The following is a 17,453-nucleotide window of genomic DNA, read 5'->3' as shown; positions in this document are numbered from 1 at the left end:
TGTAAAGTCTTTTGTTTCTAGCTTGAAGGAGAAAGACATAGATTGTTAATGCCAGGTGGATAAAGACAATACCCTAAGGAATACTCTTTTCATCCACTTGCACTTTTTCCTAATAAAGCAATTTCTATTTGATGTTTTCCTTGTGAAAACAGACTTATGCACCACCTCTTGCAAATACACCATTCAGAAATCCTGCAATAAAATTCCTTACCCTCCAAAGTCACAAAATTACTTGAAAATGTGTATTTTTAAAACAAATGTTCTTTCACTTTTAGATTTAGTAGTCACATTTTCAGGACATTTCTACAACCATGATGACTAGACACAAAACCTCAAATAATCACCATGCTCCCATGAGCTGGGAGTTACGGAGACTACAACATATTGCAGAAGGCTTAGCAGCAGTGGTAGATTTTTCTGACACTGCCTCCAGCTGATGGCTGGATTTTAAAAAATAAAGAGATTATAAAGATAACTTTCCCTAATGCAAACAGTCTGAAACAAGAAAAACACAGCTCCCAGAAGGCTTAGTCTGGTTTTGGCTGCTCTCCTTTGCTCCTTTAGTACATTAATATTTTGGCCGCAAAATCCCAAAATGAAGTATGGAATGAACTCCCAAGCTGAAAAAATAAAGTAGTAGTGCTCAAAAAGTGGCACTTCCATCATAAATTTTTGGAACTTACTTTCTTCCGACGAGTTTCCGTAGAATATTGATCCACTCTATGTACTTTTCTTCTTTTCTTTGGAGCTGCAACTGGTCTTTCCTGTCTCCTCTTAGGAGGAAGCTTTCTCTTAGGTCTCTTAGGCGGAGTAAGAGGGGAGCCATAACTACTCTCCTGTACTGGCAGGGAGAGATGTCTGGACTCAGAAAAAAAGCCTGTCTCAACTCACATCAGATAGTAAAGCTACATGTGCCAGATTATCCTGAAGCATAAATGCTATGGCCTTATCAAATATTTAGGCTTTTGGACAATTTAGGATCTACCCCTTTTTAAGGAGGAATTCACCAAATTGTACTGAAAGCAGAACAGCTGTTACAAGAGCAGATAGCATAAAAGCAAATTAAATTGGTGTTTTTAAAGCAAGTGGGGCTTCTGTGTATGAAAATACATAGTTATATAGGGGTATTCAGTATGAAATAATAATCTTAGGTTAATTTCAATTACAGCAAAATTCATTGCACATAAGTTAATTAGTGTCCAGGGTAGAATACTGGTAGAAATGGAACATTTCACTAGAATGACAGTTCAGGTATGAGTATTAAAGGCTGTCCAGTCTCAATGACTTCTGCAAGTTTTCCACACCAATGTTTTGGCTGAATTAGTGACATTAAGTACCCTCACCCATAGCAGTAGCAGGTACCACTATTGTGTGACAGACCCTGCACCTCACTGAAATCACCAGAACCCCATTTGCCAGCTCTGCAGATCAGAGCTATGCAGGTGAGACTCAGTTAATGCAGAGCTCATATCCTTCAAATTGGCTGGGTGGGGCACACTGGTGGCAGTGCATGAGAACTCTGTGCTGCTATCTGGGCATTTTGAGAATTTGATTTCCTAGCGGTTTCAGTGTGGCATCTCATTGGGTAATGTCATTGTTCCTAAATGCACAATTACCTAGGACAGACTTGTGGAAGGAATAAAAAAAAACATAGAAGGAAAAAAAAAACCCAAGATCTAGCTAGAGTAAACTAGTATCCTATTAATCAGCTTGGTCATAACTTTGAACTGTCCCACTCTTGCTGACTGTAACAAAACTTGCAGGCTCTTGGCACTGCTCGAGATGGTGTGAGAAGAGCTGACAGGTGACACCTACCAGGAGATAAACCACAATCTGCAATGGAGCACGCTGAGTGGGCTGGGGGAGAGTTGGAGATTTATGATGCTATTTAAGTTCTATGCACTCAGGCAGCTTCTCCCAGTTGTTGAGTTACAGAGCTCCATAAACAGAGACGGGGAAGAAGGGGATGTTACCATCTGCCATGCTGTTTCATTGCTTCCAACGCAAGCAGCTGGAAAGGAGATTCTAGTCCAGTCTCATTCGTCTTTCTCCAGAAAGGCATTTTAATAAAGCAGCACCAGTTTTCTGTTTTTAAAACGCTTCAAGCTTTGTGCAGTCCTGATGAGAGGAGCAGCAGGGAAAGGAAGGATTCTCATTTTACTGTCTCTGAATCAGCTCAGACAGAGCTCCACAATGCCAGAAACATGTGAGCGCGGGAGACCCAAGTCTGAACACTGAAATGACTGTCTCAAGACAGCATGTTAGAGGAGCAGCAGAAATGGCTTAGCATTGTCAGATTTCGATGTGTTTTAGAGCTCTTATGGTAGTATATTTCTAGAATATTTTATATAAAAAAAAGTTAGCTAGAAAAAAAAAAAAAAAAAGCCAAGTTCTTATTAACCAGCCAATTCTTAGTCTTGCTTGAGAAGAGTCAGAACAGAGTTATGGAGGAGGGAATCCCTCCCCACTTACAGAAGGAAACTGTAACATCACAAGGGTAACTAGCCAGCCAAAGCTTTGCTTCTTGACCTGGATGGACCAACCTACCAGAGTTCAACTGCAGAAGCACAGAGGGAAAGAAAAAAAAAAAGGCAGAAGTAAATCAAAAGCAAGCATATATTTTATAACTCCCATAACTCTCCTGGAAACATGATAGAACCCACTGAAATACCTCCTAAAATGTTTTTAAAGAAAAAAGCAAAAAACAAAAAACCCACAAACCACCCCCACCCCAAAGCAAAAAAAAGGCAAAAAACCCCACAAAAAACCAAAAACAAACAAACAAACAACAAAACAAAAACAAATCAAACAAAACAAAAAGCCCCCACCAAACACCAAAACCTAGATAATCAACTCGCTTATGCTGAAATGCATGTTAGTCGATATGCAAAGTTACACTTGTGGATAGTTGCTATAATATAAATTCCATTTATATGAAAAACACTGGCAATTCACCAATAAATTTTAAGTGTTTCTAAGTCCTTTTGCTTCTTGCTTTAAGACACTCTGTACACATATCTCAGAGCCATCTGGATGCCATTAGACCTCTAAGATTATATATTTAAAATAAATTTAGGATAAAATAAATAATAAGCCCAAAAATTCACTTTATTCTAATAAAGATTTGGAGGATTTAAAAAAAAACCACTATTCCTCAAACTACTAACTGAGTAAGAAAAATCAGCATAAAATATTCACTCTTCAAAGGAAGTAAGAATCCCATTGTAAATATAACAGAGTTGTTACAAGCCTGTTTTCAAACTTTATTGTTTGGTTGATCTGCGTTTGCTTAAAGGAAAATGGTCAGTAATACTCCAAATGTCTAACTGCTGCCAGCTGTACACAAGAAAAAACTGATTTCACAGGGAAGTCATGCACTTGGTATCAAGGAATTAGCTAAAAGGGATCCTTTTGAGGACTTTCTTCCAGATGATGTAGATTTCATAGCTCCTAAAAATTATACTGAAACCAGTGTCAAGAGAAACAATATAAAATACTTCCTCTAGCTTTTCTATCCCGAAACCTGGCCCCTAGCAAACCTCAGCATCTGTGTACTTACACAGCTGTATTCATTTACTTAAATTTCCATTCACAAAGTTTGGTCCACTGTTTGAACTGCAAACCCATACATGCTCTTCTGCTAAGCATCTGTTCTCAATTTGCTAAAAATCAGTTTCATGGCTTTCTTGTGTTTAATACAAATGACATAAAACTATCTATTTGCAAAACTCTCATAAGCTATTAATTCACACTTATTAAGAGCTGAAGCTTTACCTTGCAATTAGAGATCAGCCTTCAGATAACCATCCACAAGAATGCCCACAGAGGAAGAGCCTTTGGGGGCTTTTTGCTTTTATAATGACTTTTCCTATTACGAACACTTTGCTACACTTCACTTTTTAGACTCTTATAATTAAACTAGATTGCTACATTGGATGCTGAGCAGATTTATTAAACACCATCATTTAAAGAACATTTTCGATGTCATCATTTTAATATTCCCCTTTAAAGTCCATAGAAAAAGCTCCACAATTCTATTCAGAAGGAAGTGGCTCTATTCAGATAAACAAAATCAGAGTTTTCAATCATAATGCAGATATAGTAATTGTAACATTTCACTAAGAGGAACTATAAAGCATTATTAAGAAATACATCATTAAATCACAGAGCTCTCATTACCAATACCTTGCCTGACTGAATCAGACACAACTCCTGTTCTGAGCCAAATGACAACATGGACACATACCCACGTCTGTCAATTTAGCAAGTGCTGGCAGATCTTAACCTCTGCTTATCCAGAAAAAGGACTGTTTCTCTTAACCTCTGCTTACCCAGAAAAAGGACTGTTTCTCTCCATCCAACAGGGTGCTTCAGTGCAGATTTGGAATAATTCCTCACAATCACTGCTCTAGGACTATGGCTTAAACTGCTCCAACAGAGCTGCTACCCACAACAACTTCATAACCACTGCAAACCGTTTAAACAGCTCAAATAATTCAACCATACTAAAAAATATTAATGCTGCTTCTCTTTGCCCTCTTCTCCCATCAAGAACAGCCACCAGATGTTAAGCAAACAAATAAGAAACTATTACTGGGTACCTGGCTGCTAAAGAAGATTGGCATTGCCTTCCACAGGGCAGGTATCTGATACACTCTTCACTTTTTGAAGATTGCAACCATTTGTTTACCCTTTGAAAATCTTACATAAAATGCTTTGAAGTTTTGTGATGCGAATCTGCAGGCATGCATTTGCACTGAAACTAGAGGACCTTTGCAAGATGTCAGACATCATTGGAAATGCCAGATCCCAGCCAATCAAAGCAGGACATTTGGGTACAGCACTTACTTTCCTCCCCACAAGTGACAAGTTTTTATCAACTGGACAGTGTTGTCAAGCGAAACAATACCCATCAGTCCCAGCCAGCTACACAAAGTCAAACAAGGGGTTAAACTGCTGCAGCATGTTGCACATAATTTTGCATTAAAATGCCTTATGGTGCTTTAAAACTTTTTCCAAACTCAGCAGTATGGTCCTGAGAGAACCGTTTTGGAAAAGCTTTCTGAACCCCTGTAGGGCCTATATGAAACTGGAACTAGCAGCTTTTTACATTTCCTGACAGACTGGAATTATTACTTTGGCTACTGCTGGCTGTCAGCTTTAAAGAAAGCTTTTTTTTCTCCTCTGCATTTTATCTCAATATTTTCTGTATTATATCTTAATTACTTTTCAGAAGGATAAATTGTTACAGGAAAGTTAAATTATGCTGTTGCACACAAATACACTCCTGTCTTTGCCAAATAAATCTTTCCATTTGCATTATCATATCACACAGAGAAATAGCCTCCTGAAAGGCACGGGCAGTTCCTTTTCCCAGAAGTGAATTTTACATTATAAAACCTTTAGAAGATAACTTTGGTTTTTTCTGGCAGAATGGAAGCAAACTGCAGAAACAGGTGAAAACAAAGTTGCTAAAAATGTTGCTCCTGATCAGCATCAATGTTTTGGGGGAAAAAATGTGCTAGCAACACCCGCTTTTTCTGTAGGGGAAAAAAAAATCTGTGCTAACCTCTGAGTTGAAAGGACCATATCTGTGGCCAGCAGCATCTGGTTGCTCAGAGTAGAAGGCATAAACATAAGGCCTGAAAGGAAGAAAGGTCTTGTTCAGGTTAGCTTTCCTTTGACAACACCACAAAAACACAGGCTAGCTAGGTCAAGTTAAATCGACTCAATTTTCCAATGAGACTTAGCTCTATGGAAAAAGAACTGTTTCTCAGTCATAGAATCCTGCAATTATTTAGCAGGTCTTTGTTTCCATGATTAGTTGTTTAGCAGCTTTATTAAACCGAAGAACACATGCAAGGAGGCACATGGGGTACCTTCTGAGGACACATGCTCATTCTAAATCTTGTAGGAGAAATCATAACAGCAGCCTTTCTGGGCCTTGCAGCAGCATGTGGGAACTTGTGTAGTAAAACCCACTCATAATTAAAATCTTAACATTTTCCTAGAGCTCTGTGTCCAGTTCTACAACTGCCATTGCCTGAAAGGTTGTTAAACCATATTAGGCTCAGTAGGATAAGAACAATCCAACTTAATCCATGTGACCACATGCTTTTTGATAAGAAATAAATTAAAACCATGCATTTATCTGGAAGAATCAAACTGCTGATGGTTAAAAGCTGATATGAAAAAAAACCCCAAAAAACCCAAATCAACCAACAAAACCCCGCAAATCTCAAAGAACTCACACTAAATGCAGAACCCAAACAAATCCTTAAATAAATGATGGCTTGTAACAGACAAAAATAAATTTCAGAATTAAATTTTTTCTTGCTCTTCCAGCTACTTATAAAGAAAAAGACAAATAAGCACTTATCCAACAGCAGGTGACAGGTGAATTACCTTTCATTGTCTGGAAGGGTTAACCACTGAAGTATTGTTAATATTCTGCGCTCATGGGGGATGACACTGGATCACAAAATACAAAGATATACCTTGTTACCATAGAATACAAAAAGCATCAACAAATGCTTGCTATGAACTGAATTTAATATGAATATAATGTATCATAATAGCATAATTTGCTTTTAACATGCTGTATCTTCTTTGTTACTTAATACTGGTTCTTAATTTGCAAACAGAATAACATCAGACCATCTGAATGTCTACAGACTCCAGAAGAAATATGATTAAAAGTTCACAAATGTAGTCAGAACTCAAAGCAGTAAATCTAACTCTTCTAAGCAGGAGTAAATAAAAGATCCATTCTGGTAGCTTTAACCCAGATGAACCCTTTTGAATGCTGCTATTGGATAGCTGGCGTGGATAAAATCCACTACAGTGCTCACTCACATCAGTACACCCTGCTCTGATAGCATTCCTTTTTTCTGTTTCCAGATGCTGGAAAAATTTCCATTGCTTTAAAGTAGCCACTGAGGGCTAGGCTGGTGTGAATCAGAACAGAGCCATCTGAAACACCAGGTCAGCAGCACAGGGACTTGAACCCTGAGAGCTTCTCACTCTGCAGAACAGACCTCTCTTACTTTACTGTTTGTACAGTGACTGCCATTCTCACTTGGCTGCTGAGGCCAAGTTCATGCTATGAGAATGACTAACCTTAGAAACAACTGTTATAGTTCCAAATATCTCTTCTTAGGAAAGCTCTGCAGGTCAATGACCACATAGTCATTTAAATACAATAGCCCAGTCAGTCCAGAATCCATAAGATCAGTAGCAGAATCCCAAGGCAGGAATCAGACACCACCATCAGTCATCATAATGAACTGAATTCAGCACTCTATGGAAACCCCTGACAAAGAAATAGAGATGGCTGGAGCCATTTGGAAATACCTTAGTTTTTAATGTCTTATAGACAAACAGTAGTTCTCAGTCTCCAACTACATGGAGAACTTTGGGTTGTAAAAAAACACATAAAAATGAGAATTTATACTAAAATTTGCAAATAAGGCAACATTTTAAACTGGAATAGTAATTTTGGGTACTATCCAATTTTTATATTTTTATTACTTGTACAATACGTAAAAAAGAAAATCCATTTTTTCAATTGGCTAATTTCTGACTAAAATCTTTTGAAAATGCTGTTTTCCTGAGTCTGCCTGAAAATTCTCCCAGAAATATTCTGGATACCAGATGAAATAATGCAGTTTTAAGGCATAGATATTTCAATCATACATAAATTGACCGCCTCACTCCCTTACTAACGCCATTCATACAACCTGTCCTTGGCTACCTTTTCAACATTCTATATCCACAAACATGCATTGGCCAGGATATTTATGTAAACTATGTAGCTATAGAACTTAGGAATCACATTCATTTCTTTGGTTTGTAGAGTACCAGAGTGGAGCTCTGTCAGATTTAATCTTGCAAGCCTAAACCTATCATCAACTTGTGGTTTGTTTTATTATTCCCTCCATGTGCTTTATGATATTTAAAACAGTAAAATGTTGTATTTTTAAAGGAATTTTTAAAAAGTCAAATCCCCTTATTACTTCAGTCTTCTAGCTTAAATGTTTTCTTTGCTCCTGTAATCCTCCCAAAAGCTGCAATAGAAAGACTGATCTACATTAATTTCCTCAAAAATTGTCAAAATTAATTCATTTTTGGTTGTAAAGCTACATTTTGCTGGGGACAAGGGAAAATAGGTTGGAATCATTAAATAAAAGAATAAATAGCAAAGATCCTCAAGGCTGTCTCTTAAGAAAGGGAAATTGGATATCTTGCTCAAAGGATAAACTGTATTATAAAATGCATGAATGAGACCTTCAGGTCAATTAAACTGGTGATGTCAATTAACATAAGAGGACAGTAAAAGTCTTCCACACTCAGAAGACTAAGAAACATTGCTAGCAAAAAACCACACTTTGAAATGAAGTCACACATCTTTTCTTTAGACAACTGTTAAAAGTCAGTGCATGAACCTAAAGCAGCAAACTGTAGCATCAGCTTTAATTATCAGAAACGTTCAGAAATGAAACAATAGAGGGTTATAGGTAGAGTCTCCTACCTACTGAATGCTTAGAGAAGGGAAAACAACTTCATAAACACTTAGATTGAATTAATTCTTAACTATTAGTTAAAAATCTCCAGAAAACAGAAGGTACTTACATAGACCAGAAGAAGGTGCCAGCTTTCACCCCTTGCTTGGCTGCAGTAATCCAAATCTAATGAGGAAAATATAAGAGGATTAGCATGCATTCAGATCTCTAATGACTCTGAAATCAAAAGAAAACGTTTTCAAGACACATTCTTCTACCCTGAGCCTAGAAGTGAAAATTGCAGTTTTCAGCCTTGGCCCTAATTTGAAAATGAGGAGTGACAAAGTGCAGACTCTGTAGCAGTGAGTCAGCTGCTGTGCTGTAGACTTTCACCCCTAAATCTCTATGTTACTTTTAATTAAAAGCACTAAGTCTCATGGCCAGGAATTCCTCTGGTATTTAATTTCATTCTCAAAACCTAGCCACTACTAGTCTGACCCCTTTGGCGTTCAGGTTCTGGAGGATACTCAGTTAGAAAGAAACATACCTTAACACTAATTAGTATCTGCATAAATGCCCAGTATCCTACAATCAGTAGCCATCAACAGAAAATGTGTTAGAAGAGAGCACATGAAAAAGGTCACAGAGAGTGATGAGGTGTTAAGTCTGCAGGGAGGGACACATTCCTACACAGATGTTTAAGAACTTCTTGAGCTCAGGGATGGGGTGATTGATAGAAATGATGGAAAAATCTCCGTGAAATTTTCAAACTCTTTTTTAAATCCTTCAAGTCCCTGGTATTTTTTTTAGCTATAAATCAGTTTGCAGTAGAAAGTTCTGCAATGTAGTCACACACTCCAAGAGTGTAGAATTTTTAATTTTACTTGCTTCAAAATCTGGTAGTTTTCAGTGGGGTTAGGGTACTGTTCTCATACTTTGAAACAGATTATTAATCCTTTCTCTTCCTTCTTCTATAAAACGTTAATAATATTCTCTTCTATTTATTCCTTTTCAAACACAAGTTTGTTTGATCTTTCTCTAATGAAAGTTATGCCATACTCCTGGCTATCCTCATCACCTTCTTTCTCTTTTCTATCCTATGACTCTATGCAAGGCAGAGATATGAGAATGTTAGAACATCAGAAAGATCCACAATCAAGGAAAGCAAACAATGAGTTTGTAGCTGAACAGAAGTAAATTTCTCTTGCTAGGAGCTATCTGAATTATCTCAAAACTCATTTCAAAAGTGGCAATGGCTTAAAGGCCAGCACTGTGTACAGAGCTAGATTATCTCCTTTCCTTATTCATGCATACTGCAATGTTTACACTTCATGAGGAGTTAAGACAAAATGTAGCTCACTTGCATAATTGCAGGGTTTTTTTACTAAATCAACTCTTTGAAAATATATTTTGAAGTCCCTGTACCTTGCTTAAACAGGCACTTAGAAGCTGTCATCTATACATGCATCATTCAAATGTCATACTTGAATTATTCATACATCAGTCCTAATTAAAATCAATTTGGCACAGTAAAGAAAGATCATTTGCACAATGAGGCTATAGTTAACACCAGTTAGATTTGGATATTGTAAAAAATTGGTCATATTTGCCTTTCCATTTCCCTGGACACAACCCCTACCTCTCATCTTCTATTCCACCAAATCTGACTGGACTCAGTCCAATTAAATTAAAATCACAGCCATTAAAAGTCAATTTTTTTCATTTTATTTTAACTTTTTGATAATGTATCCTCTTTTCCAGTGAAAACTGAATCCAGAGTAACACTATAGAAATGATGTGCAGCAAGATCAGGAGCAGAATGGCCATGGCCACTCCCTGTTTTTAGGTGCTTCCTCAAAAATCTGATTTTGGGCCTGGTTCACATTTACACACACTCAAGCTGCCACCAAACAGGGAATCTCTCAAACATGTCCCCCAGCCTCTGCAGCCCCAGCCTTTCACCAGTACCACAGTTTGCTTGGTGACAGTGATCAAATGATCACAAGATGATGTAGCTGCACAGTAACTGCCAAAAAAAAAAAAATTGCTTTGAAATTATATAGGAATTTAGGAGTTGTAGTTGAATAACAGCAATACTGTTTTCAATATCTCAGGATACAGAAATGTGAATATCACAAGATACCAGCTCTGATAGGATGGGACAGAAGGATGCAAGTGAACAGGAAAGATGAGGAAGTGTGCCTACAATCCAGTGACCGTGTCACTGAGCTCACACACTGCAGTCAGAAGTACAACTGCAATGCAAGGATGCTTGTTGGTGCCACATAAGTCAGCACAGTCAGGGTATATAACCAGCCGAGATACTGTAATTAAGGCAGTTATTCATTAGTGCATCATGGTATTCCCGGTTGAAAAATGGCCCACACTTAAAGCAATTTTCTTTTCCTTTGCATTGCAGATGTATTTATGAAGAAAAGCCCAGTCATGTCAGAGAAAGGAGGTCAAAGATACATTCATTGTCCCCACAGCAGATTTATTTTTTCTTTGAAAACATTTGTGTCCCTGCAAATTCTATATAAATTTGCAGATATTTTTGGGAAGGCACCAACAAACTAAGTCCAGGGAATTTTGTGTTTGGATTTTACTATCTGCAACCTCTAGTTTGACTTCCTAGTGTTTTGGCCCCCACAGGCCCAAACTGTCCAGTCTGCCTGGTTGTCTAAATGAGACTAGCCAATTTCTACCCTCAGCAGCTGAAGATGTTCCAGCTCCTCCTGTCTTAGCACAGCTGAATTCACCTCTGACCCTATGTATTTTAGGCAATGATTTTAAACATGTGCTAAAAGACTGTCTCCCTCCAGCCAGACAAGGAAGACACTTGTCATCCTGACAGATAAATAACTGGATCATTGCCAAGGTAGCCAGCACATTCGTGAGAAAGTGGTCGCTATACTTTTATTCTTGTTTAGCATAGAGTGTGCTTCATGAACATCACCTGAAAACAGGATGAGCACCTTTTTGCACTGGGGTAATGCATATAAGGGGAGATCACTCCCAGTTGTGCAGTTCTAAGAGCAGTAAGTGCAGCCTAAAGGCACTCAGACTGGCTTCAGAGAGGGAAAAGCTGCACCTGCCAGTATTTCACCTCAGGAATGTAGCCCATTTACATTGGCATTAGCTGTTTAGATGAGTCCATGTGTCTGCTGCACTTGAAATAAGATGAATAGCTAAGACAAGGATCTGTTGAAGGCAAAAATCAGCAAATCAAAAGGCCCCTATCTGTCTACAGCATCTGAGTGAGTCTGAATTACTCCATCCTGACTTTGGCAGGCAGAGCCTGATTCAATCAAGCTTACAACAAACACTATGGGACTTGAGCTCTCCTTTTTATAGAGGAAGGAAAAAAAACAAACCAAAACCAGCCAGCCCTTTGATTTATTTAAACCCAAACTAAGAAAATTCAACATTATCCAGCATGATACCTAAAACTGCTACTCAGCAATACAGGAAGTAGCCATATTGAGGTGGAAGAATTTCTATTTGCATTGATCAAGCTCTAAATAAATACTCTGTGTTTTCCAGTTGAGACAGTGCTGGTGAATCTAGGGGTAGCTGTTTCTACTAGAAATACCCTTTGTTACCCCAGGCCCTTTGGAATAGCAAAATTAGACAACAGACTGGAGCAATTGATGGGAGCAGAGAAGTTTATTTAGTACTTTGGCTATAGGATAATAACTCCAGTAGAAATGTTGGGAGCATACTTAGTGCAGCCTTATCACCACTGTCATTAAGTTAAATTCATTGTCTTTCAAGGCAGACTACAAGTTGTGCAGGAGGATGGAATACAAAAAAAGTTACCAGATGCCTCAACCTTGTCCATACAAACCAGCTGGAATTAAGAAGTAAATGAGGGTTATTGTTCTGCAAGGTCAGTACCATTTTGAGCTTATACAATATTTTAGTGATACATCATTACATTGGGTTTAACTGTTAATACATTGGAATTTTATAGTCAACTGTTTAACCATGTTTAATGTCCACTCTTGGCTTGTGTAGGGGCAAGCCTAATTGTATTGCGAACTACATAAAGGCCATATTTCTGACTTAATTTGAGAATGAAGGGGAATGAGAGAAGGGGAATAAATATTTGAAAAATAATAAGAGATCAACCAGTCTGTTTTCATGCCATGTCACAGGAAATTAACAATATCTAGCTTTTCCAGTACAGAAAGACCTGTTAAATTATGCACTCACAGATTCAAACCTAGTACACTGGCACATAGCCCAAGAAATAGTATACATTCTTTCCTAGATATATATGAAACATATCCTGTAAGTTGAATTACTTTTATTCTTATATCCTCAGTGTTGAATGACTACAATTCTCCTCCTTTACTTACAGATGAAAGTAGAAAGGGTTAAGCAACAGATTAGGTGTCAATGCCGTATGGAATATGTAAGTCCCAGGTTCTCTCTTCTGACTGCTAGACACACTTGCAGGTGTGCGAGTGCTTCATCCAGAGTTATTCAAGACAGCTGTGGAATTTTCTTTGAAAATCTGCACAGAAAGTGTGATGCCTCCCTGGTTTTAATCTTCTATGAATAAACAAGAGCCCACAGCTTCAAAAAGGCTGACACGTATTTGATGAGTCAGACAGATCAAAGGTTGACATAGCAATGGGAAATCCCTTCCACATCCAGGCAAAGGTGGGAAGGAGGAAATCACAGCATTTCTGAGTAAAGAAATGTGTACAAGACTGGTGCATGCATGTAGAATTAATACCACTCCTGAACCATTTGCAATTTGTTCTGCTAACAAGGAAAAATGTGGAGCAGCCCCTTCCACACTTCTAACATGACAAATGTTCTCCCAGACATGGCAACTAAGCATTGCCTTCTTGCCCAGACAGAAGATTTTGATAGAAGAAGTCTATTAAATAAAAAGACAGACTCAGAGTCCTGTTGCTTGTTCATGGCTCAAGCTGGATGAAAAGAAATACTTATAAAATAGAATTACAGACATCTCTCTTTCTGCTTCCCCCTACCAATCAACAAAGTGACTGCAAGACCTATTCAGGATGGAAAAGCAGATGACAGCTGTCTAGAGCTCCTTCTGTAATTATTAGACAGACAAAATCAAAAAAAGTCCAATAATGGTTTTATTCTATATACTGATATATAAATCTGGATGAATCAGGAATATCATGTTAAGATGCAGGGTGATAATAGCTAATGTCCGCAGTCAGAACTTCAAGACTACAAAGACAGCTTCACAACATGCTGTCAGTTACCTAGGAATGTCATAGCCAGGTTCAAGGATTTGCATGTCAACATAGTCCTTTTTTGAGGGTTGTAGTCTAAAAGGTTGATAGTGGATTTAAAGCTACATACAAGACACCCTAAACATCCATCAGTACTTTTACAATTATGACATTTCTGAAGTGAAAGACATCTTTTGGGCCCAAACTCAGATCCAAGACAGGTTACCTTGTGAAGGAGCCTCTCCGTCCCCATATACCACAGACCAGAATTTTTATGCCTTTCCTCTTTTGACCTTGGAGAGGCTAATGGATTATTTCTAAAGATCATGAAACATCACTTAAAAAAAACAGTGCATTGTCTGCAGTGTAAGTTTAAATGCACTACATCAAACCAAGACATGGAAAACTACTGCTAGCAGAAGCCAAAGACAGCTGGGGCCTAAATTTAGTGCCTAAAGTTATTTGGGATGAAAACAAGAATGTCAGTGTCATGAAAAATGAGCAGTAAACTTAGTTTCCCCCATGGGCCCTGGTGCTCACCATTTCTGTGAGATGCTGTTGGAGAATAAGGAGTGGTTTTATGGCTGTTTCCTATGAAACACTTTTGTTTTGAAAACAAGGTTGTTTTGAGCTTATATAATAAATCAACATTGTATACTAAATCAGGAAGTCACATAACCAGCTACAGCACCCTGAAACACTTCCAAGCTACTTTCTCCCCCCTTCTCCCTTTTGTAATGCTATTAATTTCTCATAATTCCTGGAGTAAAAGCAGATACTCATCTGCCAAATCCCACTGATGACCATGGTAATATGGCTGTTTTCCAGCAAAAGACTGAGTATTAGAACAACTTAAGAAAGAAGAAACACCACCAAACTCCCCCACATTTTCATAGAGCCATATAGAGTAGACCAGTTTCCAGGAGCAATAAAATATTTCAGAGATTATCAACATTAAATGACATTCTCTTCTAACAGTTTAAAACATAATGCAAAGCTGGAAGTGATGCTCAGACACTTTTTCTGCCTTGCACAGAAAAATAGTAATTTCCAAACCTGTGCAAACCATTTCCCATCTTGCAGGTTTTGAGTACTTCAGTTTGAGACCCAGGACCTAAAAAGAGCCAGCTGAATATGTGATATGACAGGATTCTTGGGATATGCAGACCAGGTACCCCTTCTTACCCCCTTAATTGTATTGTCTTATCTTTCAATACTCAGCTACTTTGGGCAGTCTGTACCAATGTCATATTTAAAGAAAATTATAAAAAGCAGTTAGAAATTGACTATATCTAATCAATACATAGACAGGGATAACTTCCTCTGTCTTACAAAATCTGCAGTTCTTTTATAAAATGTGCAATTCCTGCACATGCAGAGGGAGTATAATTGATATCATACTTCTGCAACAGATCTATCTCCTCCTTATCCAGCTATTGTGGCCACTCCATTGAGTTTGCCCAACTTAAGGGTTTCCCTCATATTATGCTTATGGGGATTGAATTACAGTCCTTCCTCTGTGCATTTGCTTCCAATTTTCCAAAGACATGTCCAGTTTTTTACATGATTTGTGTGTTTCCTTTTTAACAATTCTTCAGAACAACTGGTTTACTTTATCATCCCTGCTTGGGTTTGCTACACCCCCACACAAACACACCCCATCCTCTGAGGATTTCACCCCGCATAAGGTCACCCACTGTTGTGTAACTTTCTTGAGCTCTTCTCAGATGACATTTTTCATCCAGAAAATCTTTTATTCCTTGGAGTAGCATAGGTGTGGGAATTAGCAATGTTCCCCACAAAACACAGCAGGTGATGAAGTATCCAGACTTACATCATGCTTCTAAAATATAGTTTAAAAGTAGACATATTTGTACAAGCCGCAGCAATTAGTTCTCCACTACTTCCTACCTAACCATAATTAAGATAAGATGCAGAATTAAATTTGCAATGCAAAATTAAATTTCACCTGCTTAATGAGTTGTCACACAGCTGTTGAGCCACAGGGTTATCTCTGAGCTTGACTCCAGCAGACTGGAGCAGGTTTTAACTGTGTGGCTCTGGCTGTAACTGAGATAAAGAGGTTGCACACTGCTGCTCTTTCACTGCTCCTAGTTTTGATCCTGATTCTTTGCTTCCATGTGGAAAGTTAATAGGTACCTTCCTAACCCTCTCTTCTCCTCACTACCCATGCCAAAACCTAACCCAGGTCATAGCTAGCCAAGGAAGAGCCTACACTCATTGACAGATTTTACAACAGCACAAATACCTCATTCTGGCTCAGCTACAGCCAGACACATCTGCGTGTCACACATCTGCCTGCAGCTCTAAATTGCCTTGTCTCACATTTGTTGCAGGCTAAATGACATGCAGAAAATACACACACTTGCTAAGCCTACAACTGTCTGAGTAACTCCCTTTAGCCTCTTGGGATATTTGTGTCTTAAGAGATTTGAGGGGTGCTATGGATCAATTTAGCAAACAGAAATGACAGATTACGGTGTTCCCAAACCCTTTCCGATGTCCTCACTTTTAATCTCTGAATCAATCTCACCCTTTTGTAAGGATAATTCACCAGAGAGCATTTAAACCATAATTCCCTAAGCAATCAGTGCAAAGAAATGTGCATGCACCTTGGCTTCCTGCACTTAAAACTTACTATTTTTACTTTCGTTGTCAAAGCAAGCCACCATAGCATGCACTTATGGGGGAAAGTGCAGCAGAAACGCAGGGACTGTCTTAGCTGTAGTAACACAGAATACTTGGAAGGGCTCCATTTCCTTGCCTAGAATTAAGGCTCAGAGCTAGACAAACTAAGTCCAACACTAATCTAAGAGACTGGGCATACTTCAGTCTCTGCTGCTGTGCTCAAGGCAGAAATTAATTCTCAAGTTTCCACAGCCTCTGCAGTAAATCAGGTATTAAAACAGTGATTACTCGTGGACTTAACTAATAATTATGAAATTATGCCGTGCTATGCTGACAAAATATTTATACTAAAACTGCTCAAAAACGTTACTAGGACAAAAACTTGAGAAACCCATAATGAAAAGGAAACATTATGCTGTAGTAACAAAATTACAGTGTTACACTGCTGACTCAAGTGAGGGTTTTATCCTAGCTGTGTCTAATTTATACTTATCAGTGCAAGCACCTTTCCATAGTCAATGGATTTATTATTCTGAAAAGCAAAAGCCAACTCAAAACATTACATTAAACTGATAGACAGAGGGCCAGTCAGGGGGGCAGGGGGTAGGGATTAGGTACAAATTGTTCACATATGGTTTTTTAAAATTATTATTATTGGCTGTGTTCCACAGCACAGGGGGAGGGGAGAAGAGGGAGGAAGAAAGAAGTAGGAGGGAATTTGAAACTTACTGGTTGACCTCCCCACCATCTGTGATTGAATTTCTCTCGCCCTCGAAGACTGAAGCTGGCATCAAACACTGGGTCATACATCGAATTGCCAACAATCCCATGTGATTCAGGATAGAGTCCCTTTGTGCAGAAGTAGATTAATTAGTAAAACCCCAATGCACACAAATGCAGTGCTTCATAGCTATCTGCAAATACTACTAAATTATTTTAAAATAAGTATCTTTGTAACTACATAACAGAAAAGATTTTTACTTTCAGATAAGCACATTTAAATCTGGCTGTAGTAATGAAAGCAGTAAGAGGTGATTGAATTGTGCTAAAAATCATAAAAACTCCTGTTACTCAATACTTT

General features: G+C 38.2%; 1 protein-coding gene across 9 annotated transcripts in view; it reads right to left on the bottom strand.

The window, feature by feature from the left end:
* The window catches only part of ENPP2 (ectonucleotide pyrophosphatase/phosphodiesterase 2), a 71,854-nt gene that overhangs the window by 24,710 nt on the left and 29,691 nt on the right, over nucleotides 1–17,453 (bottom strand). For 8 of the 9 annotated variants that reach the window (XM_056486054.1, XM_056486053.1, XM_056486047.1 and 5 more), the window contains exons 8-11: nucleotides 17,102–17,221; nucleotides 8,632–8,687; nucleotides 6,406–6,471; nucleotides 5,570–5,642 (exon numbers count right to left, since the gene is read on the bottom strand). In XM_056486054.1, the coding sequence (XP_056342029.1) occupies nucleotides 5,570–5,642; nucleotides 6,406–6,471; nucleotides 8,632–8,687; nucleotides 17,102–17,221 (315 nt within the window). Of the gene's footprint in view, nucleotides 1–683; nucleotides 842–2,547; nucleotides 2,558–5,569; nucleotides 5,643–6,405; nucleotides 6,472–8,631; nucleotides 8,688–17,101; nucleotides 17,222–17,453 lie in introns of all 9 variants that reach the window. The other variant, XM_056486055.1, reaches the window with a different exon arrangement.

This window comes from Oenanthe melanoleuca, chromosome 2, assembly GCF_029582105.1.
Source record: "Oenanthe melanoleuca isolate GR-GAL-2019-014 chromosome 2, OMel1.0, whole genome shotgun sequence".
In the NCBI taxonomy this organism is placed as follows: domain Eukaryota; kingdom Metazoa; phylum Chordata; class Aves; order Passeriformes; family Muscicapidae; genus Oenanthe; species Oenanthe melanoleuca.
The sequence above is the reverse complement of the archived record's forward strand: the minus strand, read 5'-3'. Positions and strand labels throughout refer to the sequence as shown.